Below are 22,861 nucleotides of genomic sequence, written 5' to 3' on the forward strand. Positions count from 1 at the left end.
ATTTTACGGAAATTTTCTGGGACCAAAGCGCTGTGTGAATGAGTAATATGACTATTAACAGTCTATCAGTTACCTAAAGTCTTGAATGTCTATAGTAAAGAGTAGTAAACATCAATATAGATTTCAAAACATTATTATCTAATGATGAAAAAAATTACTAAAAAAAAATTACTAAAAAAATAAGCAAATTTTTCTTAAAATTTTCTTTAATTTAGTGTTTAAGAAAAATGTTCAGGATTTTTTGCTTACCCCATTGGCAGATTTTTGTGCTTGTTTTATGCACAAAATCACTTAAATTTGATATTTTTGGTTTAAAAACTAGACATATTTTCTTGGGTTGTTTTGCTCATTAAGAAAACGCATCTTAATTTAAGAATTTTTTAGATATTTTTACTAAAAACAAGACAAAAATACAAAGATTTTTTCTTGAAAATAATTTTTTGCAGTGTAAGACCTTCCCATTGTACATAAAGTAAAAGTGCATGTGCTTAGGTGCTGTTGCTGGTCACCATATTTTTCTTGCAATCTTGCAGTGTGCCTGTAGGCTCTCAAAACAGAGAAGGGCTGTTGTTAAAAATGATGACAGAGTATTCAGACCCACTTTAGCCACACATGGCGACAATTTCATAAAGAAACATGTACTGTTGAGGTATTGATTTCCTCTGGTTTTTGGCGGCACCTGCTTATTTCCTTTGAGATGGTGAGAAAGCGCACAGCTTGGAGAATGACTTCTGGTAAAACTACATCATACGGCTTCACAGAAAGGTCTGCAAAATGGATACCGACGGTGTTGTTTCATGCACAGTGCTTATACAGATCTCAGCATAAAGTGCTTTCTTCTCATTTTAATTGACTGGAAGCGCATTATGCGGCTCCATCATTTTAATTCATATCCACTGCTTGTTTACCTGTCTTTACCGCGTTGTGAGGTTGTACAGAGGATGCACAATCGTGTGTGTCATTTACCTCAGGTTACACTGAATGTACTTACTGTTATCTGCAAACCAAGGCGCGATGAGATACGTCAAAGATACACAGTAGGGCCGGTGACAGTGACTTCCTAGTGGCCTCTTCCTTGTGGCCGTCACCTCGTGGCTCATAATAGCAGTTTCCAGCGTGATGGTGTTTTAATAGCCTCAGTGGAGTTGGAGGGGGGTGGCGAACAGCCTGTTTTTGACAGCTCCCCCCACACCATAAACTATTTATCATTTCAAACCAGCTAATGAACTCGCACAATCTGAGGCATGCAGCACAAACAGTGCTGGTATGTGCGAACGCTCTTGACTGCATAGATCACACTTACTGCTATCCAGTGTTAGTGATAAATAGACTAGAGAAGTTTTGTCCGAGTGGTGTAACCATTTCGCAGATTACAACTAATCCCCTACATCTGGTCAGCTCCGAGCACTTAGACTTACTTGTTGGGATTTCCGCGTTCACATCATGGGATTTTATTTTGGCCTCGGGTTGCTGTGTAATTCAAAGCGAATAGCGCAGTGATCTCTTAATTCAGGTTGACTGGCGTTGCTCTCGGGCGATTGGCCTTACAAGTGTCTAATTTGTAAAACAACTAGAGCTTGACCACATTTAAGACTTGTGTGCTTTGTTGGGGTCTAACAGTGCTCTAGGGGTCTTCTGACAGAGCCCTTGCATCATTGGTGTGAATTTGGGGGAAGTACAAGAAATTGGTGTGGACGGATAAAAATATAATGCACGAACATAAATAGGCTGTATGCTGTTAGTAGGTCAAGTTACGTACACATTAGCTGATGCTCTTTGGTCTGTCTGGGAATGGTTTTCTGCTGAGACGTTAAAAGCACCGAGGTCGCTTTTCTCTTATAGTTGTTAATTAATACCCAACAGACTACATATCAGGCAAATCTGGACCCTGGGGATGAGTAAACAACTACATATGTCTGACTAGCCTGTTTATACCCGCTAATGTATGTGCACAGCTGGGAGAGTGTTTTTCTGCTTTAAGCCCTGATAAGAAGATTAGGGTCGGGCCTAGAACAGCACCTTGGGACACCCCAATATTTTAGCGAGGGCTGTAGATTTACATTCTTTGATAAAGGGCCCTTGAGTTAAGCAATAGTTTTGTTATACATCATCAAGTCTATTAGTAGATGCAGACTGGGAAATATTGTCCATCTGCTAGCATGTACTTAGCTATTATAATATCTCTATATCCAAAACCCTTTCCATCTGTTTATTCGTCTAGGTGAGGATGCAAACAATAGCTCTTGCGTCTGCTTTACACATTATGCCTCCGAGCACTCATTGATATTTCAGCGGCCCAAATTAACAGGTAGTTCACAGTACACACACACACTGCATTTTGGTGTTGTGGCCCAGAAACGGCTCTTAGAGTTCAGTTTTTTGGCTTGGAGACTATTTTTGGCACGAGTTACACGCTGAAAATGCGTGATGCACCTATTTATCAATTCAGTCTTGCAAAATAGGCCTTTAAAATGTGACTGAACTACTTTATTTCTTAACTACTTTCTGTTTTGTCGGTACTGTATGGGCTCTTCGTAGCACCATTTAGAAGTATATGTCAATTAGACTTCATGTTGATTGAGTTTGTAATAGTTTTCATTGGTCAAGTACATGTAAATAAATATTTTTTTTCTGTCTAGAGCCTTTTTTTGTGAGGCATGCTAAGCTTTTTAGTAATAGAGAAATGCTAAGCTTTTTAAATTGAATGTGAGACATATGGAAAGTATGCCGATATTTACTCTCATATCTTTATGCATTACATGTTATAGAACATCATCTCTGCAAAATAAACTTGTAGATATTTAAAGGAAGATATTTTGAGCAATGTAACCAAACTTTTTAAGCACCATTGACTTCCATAGTAGTATGTTTCCCACTTAATGGTTTCCTGTTTAATTACAAATATTTTCCTTTGTGTTCAGCAGAACAAAGACATTTATAGAGGTTTGTAAAAAACTAGGCCTTTAATAACTTTGTTTGTAACTTTTGTCAGGTTCATTGCAGTATTGCACCTACATCATTCACGCTCCTGATGCAAAGCGGTATGTGTAAAACAGGTCTTATTTACAAGTTTATTTCGCAGAGATGATATTCTGTAACCTGTAATGTATTAATATACTGTAAAGATATGCAAGTAAATATTGGCATACGCTCCATACATATGTCCCACATTCAATTTATTTCTTAAAAGCTTTAAAGCATTTCTCTATTACTGAAAAGCTTATCATGCCTTAATTCTCAAGAAAAACATTTCACTTGTTTCAAGGTCATCTTTCCAGTTATTTTATTTTGCATTATAGATTGTACAAGGCCAAGAAGTGACTTAAAATCTGTTCCAGTAAAGCTACACTCAGCAGTCTTTGATTCGCCTCTGAGGTCACCTACACAGTCTTGTTGCTTGTGCATTTTATTGAGAAGCCTTCAGAAAACATCCATTCTTAGCCAATATATAAAGAAGAACATGAATCTGAACATCTCTGCTACATTATGATCGCTCTCATGGTTTGAAATCTATAGTGCTGATAAGACGGACATAATGTATGTGTTCACGTTTATATTGTTGCAAAATACATAGGGTTTGACTTAGGGCACACTCACAATGTTTTTAGAGTAACAGCTGAGGTTTTGCATCCAGGCGCAGTTAGCGTACACATCCTACCCCTAAATCATACCAGAGACCACCTCTGCAAAGCGTACCAGTACCACACCCTGGTACGGAGCGATCACACTAGCCAAACAAACCATACTTTGGGGGTCAAACGTACTTGGGTATAGTACTGTATGCATTGTGTAAATCCATACATATTTTACGAGGTGGCTATACACTGCAAAAATGATTTTCAAGAAAAAAATCTTAGTATTTTTGTCTTGTTTTCTGTAAAAATATCTAAAAATTCTTAAAATAAGATGCTTTTTCTTAATGAGCAAAACGACCCAAGAAAATAAGTCTAGTTTTTAGACCAAAAATATCAAATTTAAGTGATTTTGTGCATAAAACAAGCAAAAAAAATCTATCATTGGGGTAAGCAAAAAATCTTGAACATTTTTCTTAAACACTAAATTCAATAAAAATTTAAGAAAAATTAGCTTACCTCATTGAGGTAAAAATGCATCTAAATTTAAGAATTTTTAGATATTTTTACTGACATATTTTTGTATGATTTGCTTTTGCCCCTTTGCGGCTTGGGTTAGTGATGGAGTTTCGATATTCTTTATTTTTATGATAATAATACACTGTAAAAAATGACTTTATTACTTAGTATTTTTGTCTTGATTTTAGTACAAATATCTAAAAATTCTTAAATCAAGATGCATTTTCTTGATGAGCAAAATTCTTATAATTAAAGGCGGAGTCCACGATGTTTGAAAAACGCGTTGGAAAAGGAGATGGGCCGACTACCAAAACACACGTATAGCCAATCAAATCAAATCAAATGCCGGTTTGCGTATGTGTGGGGCGGGTCTATCAACAGAAGGTCCAGATTCTATTGGGGTAGGGGCGTGTTTGTTTAGGTGATTTCAAATATCAACATTGGCTTTCAAACATCATGGACTCCGCCTTTAATTATTTTAGTCTAGTTTTAGACAAAAATTTGGGGGAAGCAATTTTTTCTTAAATTAAGTGGTTTTTTTTTTTGATGACCCCATTGGCAGATTTGTTTTGAATGTTTTATGCACAAATTCACTTAAATGTAATAGTTTTTTTAAAATAGACTTATTTTCTTATGTCATTTTGCTCATCAAAAAGCATCTTGATTTAATACTTTTTTAGATATTTGTACTTAAAATAAGACAAAAATACTAAGATAACTCTTCTGTAGTTACATCGTGTACTAGGACCGACAGAAAATTAAAAGTCGGAAAATTAAAATGTATTACTTAGTATTTTTGTCTTGATTTTAGTACAAATATCTAAAAATTCTTAAATCAAGATTCATTTTCTTGATGAGCAAAATTCTTATAATTAATTATTTTAAGAAAATAAGTCTAGTTTTAGACAAAAATTTGGGGGAAGCAATTTTTTCTTAAATTAAGTTTTTTTTTTGCTGACCCCATTGGCAGATTTGTTTTGAATGTTTTATTCACAAATTCACTTAAATTTAATAATTTTTTTAAAATAGACTTATTTTCTTATGTAATTTTGCTCATCAAAAAGCATCTTGATTTAATATTTTTTTAGATATTTGTACTTAAAATTAGACAAAAATACTAAGATAACTCTTCTGTAGTTACATCGTGTACTAGGACCGACGGAAAATTAAAAGTTGTTATATTTCTTGGCTGATATGGCTAGGAACGATACTCTCATTCTGGCATAATTATCAAGGACTTTGCTGCTGTAATCAGACTTTTTTATGTTTAAGTGCTATAATTGTGTCCCCAGTGCTTCTATCAACCTAAAAAATGGGAAAAAGATCAACCCAGTAACTTAGTTTTGGTAAACCATTCTCTGCAAGCATTTAAAAAATAGGTAATTGAAATTTGGCTTCCCCTGTGATGTCAGAAGGGGATAATACCGCCCCTTAATCTGCACTATCCAACCACAGCACTGCCATTTAGTGGAGAGATCAGCTCATTTGCATTTAAAATGACACACCCAAAACGGCACATTTCATACCTACAAAGTGGCAATTTTCAAGATAAGTTGGCCAGATCCTTTCATGTTTTGTAAATGAAGCAAGCATGAGCGATTTAGCGAAAAGTCCCAAACAATAATAACATACTGAATTTCAGAAGTAAACCAGAGAGAGAGATGCCGGCTGTGTCTTGAAGGTTGTGACGGTCAATAGAAGTCTCTTTTGTGACATTGTCCAGATCTCTTCTAAAACTCAAAATGAGACACAACATTGCCACGGCCATGTCCTCAGGAAAAAAAATGGCATGAAGGACACTTTGAAAATGTCTGTTCACTTGCAATTGTGATTTTTCTTTCCTGTGTCAAGCTGTGGTTTCCTTGCATTTGTGTTTGTTGAAGGCCAATGTCAAAGAGAACCTGATACCTGACCTACATCTCCCAAAATAAGCAATCTCAGGCTCGGTCATGTGATGTTGCTTGTGTTTCAACATGCTCAACCTCTCTCAGTTCCAGCACAGACGCTGTGGTATCGGTGTCAATCTGTTTTGGCTCTCACAGGTCTTAAAAGGGCCCTGAAAAGAATGCGATGATGTTTTTGTTCGACGGCTCCTCTGTTTCACCTCTGCTCATTCGAGAGCCTCGTCTCACCGGCGACAGATAAAAGCTCTTATCAAATATTGTCTGCGCTTAGCCGAGCGTGGCCTTCTAATCTCAACCCGTGTCTGTTCGGGGGTCATCTGAATACCCGTTACCCACCGGACTGTGCCAAGCAAGATGCTTTAAAACCCTTGTGCAGACCGGGTCCGCCGCCTCGTTAAGATGCAGGACGTGAAACGCCAGCCAAATGTTTGAGAGCCCCCGATTTTTCTTCTAAACGCCCTCAGAGAGGCTCTATCACAATGAAGAAGAACAAGATTGATGGGGTGCACGCTCACAGAATAGACAAGCCAGCTCTCTCATTGTATCGGCGAGGATTTCTCTGGAGGGAAAAGCCGGGTCTCGCCCGCATCTTTGTTGCCGTGCGGCTGTGTGCGCGCCGCTCGAGGCGGAGGGGTCAGATATAAGCCCGGCTAATTCCTGCAGACAGCGGGCATTGTTGTTTTATTGAAACAAATTGATCGGAGACCGCTCTCGTCTGGCCAAGCATGATGAATTAGGCTGAGGCTTTTGTGCGCATTAATTATCTTGAAAATAAATGCGACAATGGCTCGGTGCATGCGGCGGGGCGCGAGGAACGGGGCCTTTTTTATGAAGCTTGCCTTATTCATCTTCGAGCTTGGAAACACAACATTAGACCTCGGTAGCCTAATATCTCTGAGCACCACAATGCAACCATCATAAATTTTGATGTGTTACAGTGATCTTCGCACACAAGCTCAGGTGCCGTTATTCACCACGAAGACCTCGGAGGGATGGTGTCTTATTACTTTCGGTGGCGTGCATTCACGTGCTAGCGGTTGATTGAAGCTTACGTAGAAATATAATGTTTCCTCGCTGTCATAAATGTCTTGCTTTTACTGCAGCTGTGTGCATCTTCAACTTGAGTGTCGCCTATTTAATTTTGTTCATAAGTGGCACGGCGGCACATTGAGGCACTTTGGCGAACACGGAAAAGTGTGTCGATGAAAATATACGAAATGTACAGGGCTCACGCGGGGGAGCAGAATCCCCTGTCTAGTGAAATATTGAAGTGGCACTTGTAAAACAGCAGGAGGAACAATGCGGGCATAGAAAGAGCTCCCACCGAGTAAAAAAAACCCTGTGAAAAGATAAGCAGGCGCTTTATGCCCCAACCCTTGCATCCCATCAAATGTTCTTCATTTATTGTTAAACCTGCGTTTGCTGCCATATGTGCACTCGTACATCCGCACGCGCTCTCGGAGATGAGAGAGTTGTCAATTCTGGGCACTTAACCAGACCGTAATATTGAGCTGTAAAGCTCATGTCTGTAGTTTCTAGTCTTCTGCCCTGTGGGGATTTGCCATCCAAGATCCTCAAAGGCAACACTGCTCATCTTGTCGTTTATATTCAAACCCATTGCCAGAGCCCTGGGCAATCACAGAAATCAGTACAAAGCGCTCATAAATTATCGGGCACCCCCTCCTGTAATGTACACAAGCGATGCGTTTTACAATAAGAGAAACATGAGCATGCATGCATAAGTGAGTCTGTAGCTATGTCTTATATCTATATTTTTTTCATAGGTTTGAAAATATGTACAAAGTTGCATATGTGACCCTGCCTGTGTCATTTATTTTTTTCTTTACATTATGTAGGATAACTTAATGTAGAACTAAAACCTCATTCACACAGCACTTTGGTGCCAGATTATTTCCGTTAAATTGGCAAAGGCTTCTGTCTGAACACAAACACGTCCCGTAAATGATCTGGAATCGCTCCCTTAAAGAGGACCTAGTAACATTGATGTAATATACACAGAAAGCATTATGTGCGTGTCGTAGTGAGGATGCGCGTGTCATAGCTTTTTGACAAAGGGATTTAAACGTATAAATGTATAAACAACCCGCACCTGATCGACGTTCAGAGGTGTCAAGTAACGAAGTACAAATACTTTGTTACCTTACTAAAGTAGATATTTTGGGTATCTATACTTTACTGGAGTAATAATTTTTAGACGACTTTTACTTCTACTTCTTACATTTTCACGAAAATAATCTGTACTTTCTACTCCTTACATTTTAAAAAATTGTCTCGTTACTCCTATTTCATTTCGGCTTTTTTCATTCCAGCTTGTCATCGTTAAAAAATGAATGCGATTGTGGTTGAATGAGAAGTATAAACATACACCATTCCGACACCCTATTGGTTTAAACGCGCCCCCACCTGACTGCGGATTATCAAAATTTTGTTCGATAGCACTGCACAGATAAACATAAAAGTACAGCGAGAGCGATTGGAAAACATGCGGAGAAGTCTCCTCTCGCGATGTTTTGATATAATCCGCCATCCGTTTGTACAGTAACACACGGCAAAATTGATGGACACCTATACCCGGGAAGAAGCAGCATTTTGTCTTCAATTGGAAAAGTACGAAAATAAAACTCACGCATCACTTTCAGGTCAGTTCAAATTCACAAGCCTGTGTAAATGTATAGCTGGTTGCTAAAACAACCGACTCATCTGCGTGATTTAAAAAGTATAACAATGTACCAATTTATATCATGTAACTTCAGTTGTTTAAATGACATTGTGCTGCGTTGCGTTTGGAAGCATGGCATAGATATCTATGCTAAAGACATCTGTTGTTTTGTATATGTTAATAACTACCCTAAATTTTATTTGCATTAACAAAACCTACTTAGCTGAATGCTTGAGTGTTAAATCAATCAAACACATGACATAACCATACATACCAACTTTTGCTTTTGTTAATAGACATCTGCTGTTTTCTTAAAGCTGACTTAGTAATTCTCCAAAATTGCTTGGATTTATACTTTCTGACATGTAAGATTAGCTTTGTCACATTAGATTAAGCTAAAGTCCATTAGCTACACACAGATGCAGAAATGTAGGCTATAATATATTTGCTATATTGCATATTGTATAATTGTAGTTTGTGTTGCTCTCAAAATAGAATTATAAATGATAACAATAGCATATTTCTGTTCTCACGCATACTAGCTGTGTGTGATTTTGTTGTTTTTTTTAACTAAAGAGGGCACCACCATAAAAGTTCGCTTAGGGCCCCCATTTGGCCAGCAGCGGCCCTGCTCTGAAGTTTGACTTTTAGCACCATTACAATACTTATAGGCAACTAGTCATCATATGTTCCTCTCCATGTAACACATGTTAATGCTCAGTAGTACCCATATGGTTCTTTAATGCAGTGGTTCTCAAACCTTTTTTTTGCGGCCTCCTTTGTGTACGGTGTATTCCTTTGCGGACCCCCAAAGAAAAAAAAAGTTATACAATGTATTGCTGTTGTTTAGTAGTCTTATTTTTCTGAGGTTTAATTACACAGAATTTATGATAAAGTAATGAATTTTATAAAATATTATAAAACTGGGGCCCCTTGCACCATCTTGCGGTCCCAAGTTTGAGAACAACGTCTTTAATGTATTTGTTTGCATTACTAAAATGCGTAAATTTTTAATGGGGATAAATGCGGCTGAAACAGATAGCCTAGTGCAGGGGTAGGCAATGTCGGCTCTGGAGTGCCGATGTCCTGCAGAGTTTATCTCCAGCTCTAATCAAGCAGACCTAAACAAGCTAATCAAGGTCTAAAAAGTCACCTGAAAACTACAGGTAGGCAAGGTTTTGTCAGGGTTGGAGTTAAAATCTGCAGGACATCGGCACTCCAAGACTGACGTTGCCTACCCCTGGACTAGTGCGTCCCAAATTTTTTAACATTAACATTTTAATATAACACTATAGTTTTATGGCCTTTAGAAAAGTTTTTTTGAGGAGATAGGGTAGTGCACAATAGGCCCCTGTGGCACGGCCTAGGCTTATTTCCTTAATGGCATTTTTTTTCCTTTCTGTACATTACTTTTACTTTTATACTTGAAGTAGTTTTGAAACCAGTACTTTTACACTTTTACTTCAGTAAAAAGCTTGAGTTGATACTTCAACTTCTACAAAAGTCTTTTTAGACCCTAGTATCTTTTCTTCTACTTATAGTAATGAATATGAATACTTTTGACACCACTGCCGACGTTCTCAAATAACCCGCCCGCAACTTGGACCGCAAAAAAAAAATTATATATATATATATATATATATATATATATATATATATATATATATATATATATATATATATATATATATATATATATATATATATATATATAATTGGCATCTTTATTTCAAACGACCCGTAAATATTTTTGGATTACTTTTGGATTACTATAACTGCAGGTGAACGCAGGCATCCGATGATTTTGGATCAACCCGCACATCACTGGTAATTTACCAGCATAGCAGAACAGCGCATCACACGTTCCTTATGATTTTATCATAAACAAAAATGCACGTGCGTTGTTTCTCGAATGAGAAATCACGGATAATTAGCAAACTTCGGACACTGTGAAAAAACGTACCAAGTGCAGGACATTAAATACGTTACGTGTCTTTACGGGAACTGTACGTTATGTGGGTTAATGCACCAACAGATTTCATAAAATCATTGGTAGTGCACCAAAAATGAAACAATACCAGGCAAATCCCAAAAGCATTTTCCGTGTATTTTCCGTAATCTCTGTGAAACGGGCTATTGTGTGAAAATAAAACCTTGACGTCTTTAATATTGACTGAGTGAAGCCATGTCAAAGATTCAAAATCAATGTGAAATAAATAAATGACATCAAACTTGGATGCTTTTGATCTAAAAATTAGATTGAGACTTTAAAATACAGGTTCATAAATAAATCAGTTTGTTGAGAAGTAAAATGATGCTTGGTGCAATTTCATATATCTTTCATAATAATGTCTACATTTATGCACTTGCACTTGTCTTAAGCTGTTAAATAATACCAAATGAAACTTTAGCAGGCATCTTCATACAGGATTTTTAAATGTGCGGTTGTGGGAAACCTACTTTTGAATCTGTGCTATCCTGATATGTCAAATATGAGTCTATTGAAAGTTTAATCATTGCATATAACTTAGATAAGAGTTTCAAAGTTTTATTATAGATTAAAACTGTAAAAAATACAACCCATTTTTGTGCTTCCATCTCCGCACTTACTTTCACAAGCCTTTGCAGCTATAAATTTCCAGCCATATCTTGTTTATCTGTGTACTAATGTGCTTCCCTCGCTGTCTCTTTTCAGAGGATGAGCTGTAGCTATCTCCTGTGCACCATCCTGCTCTTTGTCGCCGTGTTACTGGCTGTCACGGTAACGGGCATCATTCTCTTGATGAATCATTACCAAGCGCCCACCGGCCCTGACGGCCCCCCTCTCATCAGCACCAACCAGGATGAGGGAAATGCCCTGGTAACCATCGACAGGGGCGACGGCTCTCGCATCAACATCTTCATTGATCCCAACTGCCCCGACTACAACAATAACTTCCTGCGTCTGGAGGGCGTACAGACCTCTCTTCTGCACTCGCTCACGGACCACGACACTGATCTGAAGTCAGTAAAGGGCCAAGACCGCGCTCTGTTGGTTAAACTGGCAGAGGAGGTTGCCAAACTGTCCGCTCATGCCAGCCAATTAAAAATGGAGTACAACGCCCTCAGACAGGGTCAGGTTAACATCGGTCAGGAGCTTAGTACTCTTCAGTCGGAACAGGGCAGGCTTATCCAGGTTAGTTCTGTTTACTATTTCAATTTAAATCGCATTCAAACTTACTATAAACATGATTTTTTTATGCAGTTTGGTTCAGCTTCAAGTTCAAGTACCGTACAGTATCTCTCCTTCAGCCGAGCCGTTATTATAAAAGCCTTCATCAACACTGTTTGAATGGTTGAGATGGGAAAATGAAAGAAAATCACAGGCACCATTACACACAATGTCTCACAATTCCCCCCGCTATGACCTTTCATGAGTGCAGCGATCGCTGATCAGTTTGAAGATTATTTACCCTTGACAGTAATTTAAGGCTAAATACTTCACATGATGCCATTTGTCAATTTTACTTTCCCAACAGTAAGCAGTTTGGCATAAAGCTCTTTATGAGATTATCACGTGTGACGAATGGCTCATTTCATTTTTTCTAATTGGAACTTGAAGAAGTGACTTGCAAACTGACTAGCAGGGGAGCAAGTCACACTAGGTTCACCTCATTTTCAATGTGCACTGTAAGATGGATGGATGGATGGATGGATGGATAGATAGATAGACGGATGGACGGACGGACGGATAGACAGATAGAAAAACAGATGGAAAGACAGACAGACTGATAGATACAGTAGATAGATAAGTAGGTTGATAAATAAATAGATAGATGAATGGATAGACGGACGGACGGACGGACAGACAGACGGACAGACAGACAGATAAATCATATTGATAGATAGACAGACAGACAGATAGACAGACAGACTGATAGATACAGTAGATAGATAAGTTGGTCAATAAATAAATAGATATATAAATGGATAGGTGGATGGATAGATAGATGGATAGACAGACAGACAGATAGACAGATACACAGACAGATAGAAAGACAGACTGATAGATACAGTAGATAGATAAGTAGGTCAATAAATAAATAGATATATAAATGGATAGGTGGATGGATAGATAGATGGATAGACAGACAGACAGACAGATATACAGATAGAAAGACAGATGGAAAGACAGACAGATAGACAGATACACCGATAGATAGATAGATGGATGGATGGATGGATGGATGGATGGATGGATGGATGGATGGATGGATGGATGGATGGATGGATGGATGGATGGATGGATGGATGGATGGATGGATGGATGGATAAATGGATGGATAGGTAGATAAAGGAGTAGATAGATAGATAGATAGATAGATAGATAGATAGATAGATAGATAGATAGAAAGATAGATAGATAGATAGATAGATAGATAGATAGATAGATAGATAGATAGATAGATAGATCATATTGATAGATGGATGGATGGACGGACGGACAGACTGATAGATACAGTAGGTAGATAGATTGATAAATAAATAAATAGATAAATGGATAGTTGGATGGATGATAGATAGATAGATAGATAGATAGATAGATAGATAGATAGATAGATAGATAGATAGATAGATAGATAGATAGATAGATAGATAGATAGATAGATAGATAGATAGATAGATAGATAAATAGATAGATAGATAGATAGATAAATAGACAGACAGACAGACAGACAGACAGACAGACAGACAGACAGACAGACAGACAGACAGATAGATAGATAGATGGATAGATGGATAGACAGACAGATACACAGACAGACAGACAGACTGTCCGACCGACAGACAGACAGACAGATAGATAGACATATAGATGGATAGACAGACAGACAGATACACAGACAGACGATAGATAGATAGATAGATAGATAGATAGATAGATAGATAGATAGATAGATAGATAGATAGATAGATAGATAGATAGATAGACAGACAGACAGACAGACAGACAGACAGACAGACAGACAAACATTCTGTAAGATGCTAGTGATTTCTGCTTCAGAAACTGATTAGCCATTTCTTTCTTCTTTTGTTGGATGGGTGGATGGATGGATGGATGGATGGACACATGGATAGACACATAAACATTATCCGTTGATGACAGACAGACAGACAGACAGACAGACAGACAGACAGACAGACAGACAGACAGACAGACAGACAGACAGATAGAAATCTGACTTGGATGAAAGAACACAGACAGACAGACATTCTGTAAGATGGTAGAGATCTCTGCTTCAGAAACTGATTAGCCATTTCTTTCTTCTTTTGTTGGATGGGTGGATGGATGGATGGATGGATGGATGGATGGATGGACGGATGGATGGACACATGGATAGACACATAAACATTATCCGTTGATGACAGACGGACAGACAGACAGACAGACAGACAGACAGACACTTAACATGCTAGAGATTTCTGCTTTAGAAACTGTCAGGCCATTTTGTAATGACAAATGCACAAAGACATTTCAGGGATCCCAGCACTCAGCTCTGAAGCCTGATTCTCACACGCTGCCATTTCTGCTTTGATTTCTATTGATCAAAATAATCCTCTCAAGCTATGAAAAATATATTCTGTGAGAAAAACACCAAGATATTGATGTGCTAATAAATTACTGGCCTTATAACAAGAAAATCAAACTTTTCCAGAAAACTAGATAAACTGATTAGATAAATTCCAGTAACTCCAATGATTATAATGTTAATTTTAGTTTTTTACTGTATGAGAAAATTACAGACATAATGAGCACTACAATAAGGTTGTATTTGTTAACATTAGTAAATGCATTAGCTAGCATGAACTAACAATAAGCAATATAGTTTATCAGCATCTGTTATTAATCTTTGTTAATGCCAATACAGTTGTTCATGTTAGTTCATCGTGCATTACCTAATGTTAACAGTTAACATCTTTTACTTTTAAATGTATTAGTAAATACTAAAAATAACTTGAGGTAAGATTAATAAATGCTGTAGTATTGCTCATTGTTAATTCATGTTAGCTAATGCATTCACTATTGTTAACAAATACAATCTTACAGATATAACATAAGAATATAACATAACTTCCATCTAGCCTTTTATATCTTGGCAGTCTGCTGAACATCTCAATTATATCCCCTATTAAACTGTGTAAACTGCAATATAATTGTCAATATTTTATTGTTTATCAAAGTATGCTAGAAATTCTGCTTGTTTAACTTATGATAGCATCATTACAGCCTCGACCCCGGAGAGCGGCTGACAGAATTACAGACAGGTGCGATCTGCGGTCCTTACATTTAGATGAGTGTTTTATGAATTCAACCAGTAAACCAGGAGTTTGCTTTCATTAGATTCTCTCAGCAAGACAATAAAAACAAAGCCACGTCAATAGGGATGATTGTGTTGTGTGTGGACTTTAGACTATACAGTCATCATGGGAACGTTTTATTATTTATCGTAGAGTCAACTTTATGATAAGGATAGATTTCCCAGCCTGAGAGACACATACGATTGTCTTGGTTTAGTTGATAAGGGCTATAAACTGGTTTGCACACCCTTCGTCCTTGAAGACAAATATGAAAACAGATATGAGTACATTGAGCAGAATTCGAAGCATACAGAATGAGATTCCTGAAGGGTAATTTTAAAACTTAATCACAGGGATAGCGTGATACCCTAAGCTTATACGAGACCGTCTGTAGCAAGAGTTTACCTTCGTCTCTACAAATGTAATGAAATGCAATATGTACCCAGTGGCTTACTGCAAAACAGTGGAATTCGATTTATTAAATGCGTTTGTCTTTTTTTTTAAGGTGAAGTGTGTATTTTTCCTGTTTTAAAATGCAGTTTCCTTTCCCAGTGTGAGAACAATTGCACAAACATAATACTATTTATTAGGTTTTTTGCCTTGTTTTCCATTAACATCCATTAAAATATAAACATTCTTCAAACCTATGGCTGGTTCCCGGAGAGGGTTTAAATTAATCCAGGACTAGGCCTTATTTATATTAGGACATTTACAAGTTTTTTTACAAACAAACCTTACAAAAAACAATACTAGTGTGCATTTAAAGACACAACAATGGCACTGATATATCGTCGCTGCCCGATGAAACTCACGTATGTCCAAAACTGTTACTTTTTAGGAAGTGAAAAAACACCGTATTTCAAAAGCAGTTGATGTAGCGTTGTCATACTTGGTACGTCATCTTTACATTTAACCATATTCTTGCCAGTGTAATGATATAATCCACATTTGACCAAAATTGAGTTTAAATGGACATACGTGCATATTTTACAGTAACGGTGGTCGATACGCGTTCTTCCGATCATTAATTAGAATGGCCAAGTCGCGTTTCATATTGACAGATGAATACGCTCAGTTTATTAAATAGCCTACGTCTTAGTTAAATACGCTTAGTTTATTTAATATTAATTAGAAATTTATTAAAAGTCTCTTGCGAACTATGAAGGGACAATGAATCAATACACTGACATGGTACAGTAATGATAGACAGATACTTTGTTTGCACAGTCCTATCGTAATTTTGTCACTCCTAGACGTACGCCTGGCATCAGGGGGAAACGTTTACCTCGATGAAGGAAAGTCATTGTCTCACTAGGCTTTGTTTATTCGGCTATCCAGTGCTGAGCTTCGATGAAACTTGGCGAAACCGGCGAGATGCTTCCACTGGGCGGGAGATACGCGGCGTGATTGACAGCTTTGACACCAAATGGATATACGTAAAGATCAGATGACATGATTTCACAACTTTTCATCGGCCATTTAGATATGTGAAGCATACTGTATACAGAAATGAACCTGGACATTCAATCCGTCGAAAAATAAAAAAATTGGCAAAATGGACATGAACATTGAACATGAACGTGGTTTTCATCGGACAGCGACGATATTTTACAATGCAGCTCAAACATTTATTTTAGTCTAGGACTAGCGAAACTTTTAAAGTTGAAAATATTTTTTAGAGTGCATTACCCAAAAAATTTAAAGAGCACCTATTGTCCGATTCACATTTTTAAATTTCCTTTGGTGTGTAAGTGTGTATTAGTTCATGTTAACGATATGCAAAAGGTACAAACCCCAAAGTAAACGATGACGCGAGTTATCATCTCCAACGTAAATCTCTTTTCTTGGACTACAACAATTGTAGGCATCAGTTTACTTCCTGGGATAATTCCTCCCGCTTTGAGTTAAAGGTGCAGTGTGTAATTTTTAGAAGGATCTTTTGACAGAAATGCAAAATAATATACAAAACTATATTATCAGGGGTGTATAAAGACCTTTCATAATGAACCGTTATGTGTTTATTATCTTAGAACGAGACCTTTTTATCTACATACACCGAGGGTCTCCTTACATGGAAGACGCCATTTTGTGCTGCAATTTTTCTAAAGAAGCCCTTAAAGGACAATTTTTTTCCTAAGTTGTCTCCGATGATGAGATGTTTGTCCGGTGGTGGCTAACGTAGCTTCTCTATGTGTTTCAAAAGCGAGGGGTGAGCCGTGGACTAATCCGTTGGTTGCAATTCGCAACCTCACCACTTGATGCCGCTAAAATTTACACACTGCACCTTTAACTCCTGTTAGCAACCAAATCTTTCAAACATGGTAAAGCGCGTCACATCAGGCCAATCACAACATACAGATTAGCTGGCCAATCAGGGACACAGAGCTTTTCAAATCCGTGCGTTTCAGGAAGAGAGTAAAATCTGGAGCTACAAAAATGTACGGTATGTGAAAAATAATGTGTTTTTTACCATTAACCACACAAACACATTGTATTATACCAAAAACACAAAATAACGTTTTTAGCAATGAAATAGGTGCTCTTTAACACAGGTTTTGCATTTGATTAAACGTAAAGTAAATGTAGGAGCAGTCAGATATGTGAGTTTGGGATGGCACTGTTGTAAACGTTTCCCACACGCACAAATTACAAAGAAAGACGTTGCAAGAACAATATGATGTTTGGGAAATGTACACGTTTACAATTCTATTAGATGTCAGTGGTTTTGCAGAAATGACACACTTCACCTTTAATTAGTATTTCTTCCAATGACAGTGGAATTGCTGAGACACTAAGTAAATCTTTCCTCTGGGTGTCTTTGAAGGATGGATAAAGGTTTTCTTTGCAGATCCCAAAGTGCCAGCGATCTGACTCTGCAAAAGCTCTGGATCATTAATGAGGTTGGCTGAATCCAGGGCTTCTTAGTCATTATCCCACCTCACTGCTCCTGAGAAACTAGAACACAAAGAACGTAGTGTTGCATTAGAGTCAATGCGCCACTTTTATAGCCCAACTTACTTGTAATACTGCCGTGTAACTTTAACATTGAATTAGTTTGTGAATGTGATTTCAGTTCTATGTTCTTGGGCTTACAGCTTTGCTGTAGTTTACCTGGTAGTGCATGGCGCTGACAATGCCAAGGTCATAGGAGTGCACATGTTCAAAAATGCATTCCTTAAATGCACTGTAAATCATTTTGGATAAAAGCATAATACATGAAAGTTATAAAGCTTCATTGTATAGTTGGGTCCAAAAATCTGCAATGACATCAAACTGGAAATCAACATTTGTGATCGATCAAGTTTTTATGCTGATCACATGATTTGTACCGAAAATATTGCATTGATTATAAAAATGCATACAATGCATTTGCATTAGTAGAAAATGTATTTTATAATATTTGGGTTAATAAGGACAAAAATATTGACTTGGGGAAAAGCTCACAGTATACAACAGAAAATGTTAAAGCAACACTAAAGAGTTTTTTTTTTACTTTAAAATAACGTTTCCAAAAAAGTTTCAGTCGTTCATCCACTCGAAACACTTTCACATTCGTTTTGCAGTCATCTATCGGCCAAAACCGCACTAAAAAAGTTTTCAACCATCGGGTCGCGGTCCTGTATTTCGAGTGAAAACTACAAAAACTTGCTTTACGGCAGACCTACAATCCAATCAGTGCCAGCTTTGAAGCAGTAGGCTAAATTATTTACAGCAGTGGTAATGGACAATTCCGCTTCCATCCTGTAGGGGGAGCAAAGAACAAAAACTCTTTAGTATTGCTTTTAATTAGAGATATAATATAATAAGATATAATAGTTGGTTTTAAAAGTCTTTTAGCTTACTACTTTAAATTTGCAGTTTAACATATCAAATCAAGTTAAGCAATTTCAACTAGATTTTGTAAGTTATGGCCACTCACCCTCTAAAAATGTTAAGTTATTATCAACCCTATGTTGGGTCAAAAAAAGTCTGCAATGACATCGAACTGTAAATCAACAACATTTGGGATCGATCAAGTTTTTATGCTGATCACATAATTTGTACCGAAAAAATATTGCATTGATTATAAAAATGCATACAATGCATATGCATTAATAGACAAGTGGCAGCCGGTGGCTTTTTTTTCGAGGGCGCTTGATGCAAAATTCGTCACAACATGTATGTAGCCCATCATGTGTTTTGGTTCCTTTTTTGAAAATATGTGTTCTGCGCGTCGGAGATCCTATGTGCATCACGTGTTTTGTCAAAATAAGTGCCTGCTGCGGACGTGTCTAAAGGGTTTATGATAAAAGAGACGCTCGCGTTTGCCAGATACTCGCAAAATTTCATGCGTAATCAAAGTAGGGAGTGTCTTGCGTGTATTTTGCATCTCTTTTATCATAAACAGTTTTGACGCGTGTGCAGCAGGCACTTATTTTGACAAAACACGTGATGCACATGGTTCACATGACGCAACAAACACATATTTTGAAAACGCAATCAACACTTGACACTCCGAACACTTATTTTGAAATTTGCGGCCATCGCATGAGCAGTCACGAGCCGCCACTGAGTTAGACCACAGTTTTTGTGATTTATTCCACTAAAACTTGATTTTATACAGTAGGTCAGTGCATTTATTTAATGCATTAAATCTATGCATTTCTTTATCATTATGTATGTTCCCCTATGTATGATCCCACAACCTCTCAATTGGCGATTCACCAATTCAGCCACAGAGTTTAAATTTTTAGTATACGGTGCATTCCCTGGAAAAAAATTATGTGCTAACGTTTTGCTTTACCACCTGCTTTACATTAAAGCTATGCATCATAACTTACTCCTCAACCTTATATTGCAAAGTCAGCATAAATGAAATGACATAAACGTTACCCAACATGATGCACTTTGACAAGACCTCAAATTCCCAAGACACGGGCACCTGTCCCCTTTTTAATTTCAGACCAGAGAGCACAAAACTAGGTCACAGACACATCTGGACGACCAGTGGTATACGTTTAGAGAAGTAGTTCACGCCTCACCGTGCCAATTTAAGACCGTCTTGACACCCATATTCAGTGTGTCATGAAACCTGGGGTGTAGTGAAGCTCAGGTACCAGCTGTAAATCTTTTTTTAAACCAGTCTGACTGTTTGGTTTAGCAAGAGAGCCTATTAATCTTGCGCGAGGTCTTATGAGAGCGAACTTAAAAAGACGCTTGAAGCCTTTCTTTCTTATGATAAACTTCTTTCGAACTTTCTTTTGCCCTTTACTTTGGAGATGGGTGGAAGGAGAGAGTGTTGACTCATCTGTCAGCCAGACATTGAAATTAATACATGCTGACAGTTTCCCTTTTCTCCTGGCAAAACCGCATCTGCCGTTTGACAGAAAATGGCATCGTCTTGAATGATAAAGTCTGGACAGCTCGACTTTGATGATATCAGACAACCTTAGCGATTGTTTTCGTACTCTGGAAATGGCAAAGTTGTCAGTTATTTCATTTTATCCCATGGCTTAATTAGTAGTGTATTATAGATGCCGATAAGCTACAGTATACCTTGAATGTACCATAAGTCATTTATGGATAAAAGCGTCTGCCAAATGTGAGTTTAATTACGCTCTCATAATACAAAAGGGCTCATAATTGATATGGAAATTTTGACTTTCCAATCAAAAAACCTCACATCAAAGTTGTCTATTGTGGAACAAGAGAATTGGGAAAAGAAGTCTAATTATTTGCAACATTTTTAAGGGAATCGGTTTGTGCTCCTGTTCGATTGTACGTCTTTCGTCTTTGATTTATCATCACTCATTTCTAAAACTGAGAGGTGTGTTCGAAAACTCGGGCTTGTACACCGTTGGCGATATTATTGATGATGTGCAGTCCTGCAGAGGAAGCGTATTCATATATGCCCATGATTAATGAAAACCCCTCTGAACGGCAGCAAATTTCTTTTAAATAATGTTTACGCCATCAGTGTCCCAGTCCTGGCTGAAGATAGCTAAAATGACGAATGGGTGGCGCAGCTCTTATTTAAAAGCAAGCTATCTGTGCCTCTTTATCTGCTAAAATGTTTTGGCACAGGGACTCTTAACCTCACTTCATTTCCCTCCATCATTACTACGTGAGATGCTTTTAGAGAGATGAACGCAGTCAGACCTTGAGATATGCGTTATGTTCTTGGTTTGTGACATTCAGAATGAGAGTTCAAGGTGAGTTTGGAGGCTTCAATGCTTTAATTGGTCCTGCTGCATGTGTGGTTTAATGAAAAAGAGGTAGACATGAAGGCTGAGGTCATCAGTCTTACCTTGTGTATATATCAAGAGGGTTGATTTTATTTTGAAGGAACACATTTACATTCAATGCTTTTATCCAAACCAACATACAGTGCATTAGAAGTTATTAGGGCTGTGAAAAGATTAATCGCGATTAATTGCATACAAAAATGTTTGTGTTTGTATTATATACATACATTTAAATGTAAAAATTTAATGTATGTATATATATATTTTTTTATTTATATGTAATATAAAATATATATTTAAAATTAGTGCTGAGCATAGATTAATCTAGATTAGTCTCATACAAAATAAAAGTGCATTTTTGCATAATATATGTGTGTGTGTACTGTGTGTATTTATTATGTATATTTAAACACACACACACACACATGCACGCACGCACGCGCGCGCACGCACACACACACACACACACACACATATAGACGGTTTCAGCAGTAACAACATAAACACATGGCTTTTGTGGTCATCATGTGACTTGCAGTAAACTCTGTGAAGAATAAATAACAAAAAAGTATTTTAAAGTAGTTTATATATATAACAAGCAAAATAAACAACATGTAGATTACATATAGGAACCCAAAATATTTGTTATTTTTGACGAGGTATTTGTTTAAGAGTTCAGTTTCAGCAACTAGTCAGACCATTAAACAAACAGACACCGGAAGTAAAGTTCTGACCAGATGCTAATCGCGTCACCGCACTTGCGCCCGATGAAAACGGTCTATATATATATATATATATATATATATATATATTTCACAACATTTTTATTTATATATCAATTTTTTTGTTTATATATAATATAGAATATACAAATATATAACTAAATATATATACACATGTAAATATTTCTTAAAAGCATCCATGAATGTAGCGTGTATGTCTCACGAAATTACGTACCTATAGTCATGTAATTTTTTTGCGATATTATCACGAATTTCCGCGTTTTTCCTTGATCGTATCACGAATTTCTGTTTATGTGTCATTGTCATGTATTGGTTACTCAACTGTTTTTGCATATTTTCTTACCATTGTCGCTTTGGTTTAGGGTTAGATTTACATAAAATGACATCTTCACCCAAACCCAACTCTAACCCTAACGCCATGCGACAATGGTTTAAAAATCAGAAAATGTGCATGTGTGTGTACTGTGTTTTTATTTAAATATCTTTTTTTTGTTTATATATAATATAGAATATACAAAAATATAATAAATATATATACACATGTAAATGTTTCTTAAAAGCTACATGGATGTAGGATGTATGTCTCACGAAATTACGTACCTATAGTCACATAATTTTTTATTCATTTTTGCGATACTGTACGAATTTACGCATTTTGTTATTTATCACGAATGTCTGTTTATGTGTCATTCTCACGGATTGGTTACTCAACTGCTTTTTTCTATTTTCTAACCATTGTCGCTTCGGATTAGGGTTAGATTTAAGACATAAAAATGACATCCTTACCCAAACCCAACGCCAGGCGACAACGGTTTAAAAATCAGAAAATATTAAAAAAGAAATCAGAAAAAATTTTATAAACCAATACTTATCCTAACGC

At 37.1% G+C, this 22,861-nt stretch overlaps 1 protein-coding gene across 9 annotated transcripts in view; it reads left to right on the forward strand.

Moving 5' to 3' along the window:
• fibcd1a (fibrinogen C domain containing 1a) overlaps positions 1–22,861 on the forward strand; it is a 273,907-nt gene that overhangs the window by 113,791 nt on the left and 137,255 nt on the right. For all 9 annotated transcript variants that reach the window (XM_073868066.1, XM_055168618.2, XM_055168622.2 and 6 more), the window contains one exon: positions 11,371–11,850. In XM_073868066.1, the coding sequence (XP_073724167.1) occupies positions 11,371–11,850 (480 nt within the window). The remainder of the gene's footprint in view (positions 1–11,370; positions 11,851–22,861) is intronic.

Source organism: Misgurnus anguillicaudatus, chromosome 5 (genome assembly GCF_027580225.2).
Source record: "Misgurnus anguillicaudatus chromosome 5, ASM2758022v2, whole genome shotgun sequence".
Classification (NCBI taxonomy): Eukaryota; Metazoa; Chordata; class Actinopteri; order Cypriniformes; family Cobitidae; genus Misgurnus; species Misgurnus anguillicaudatus.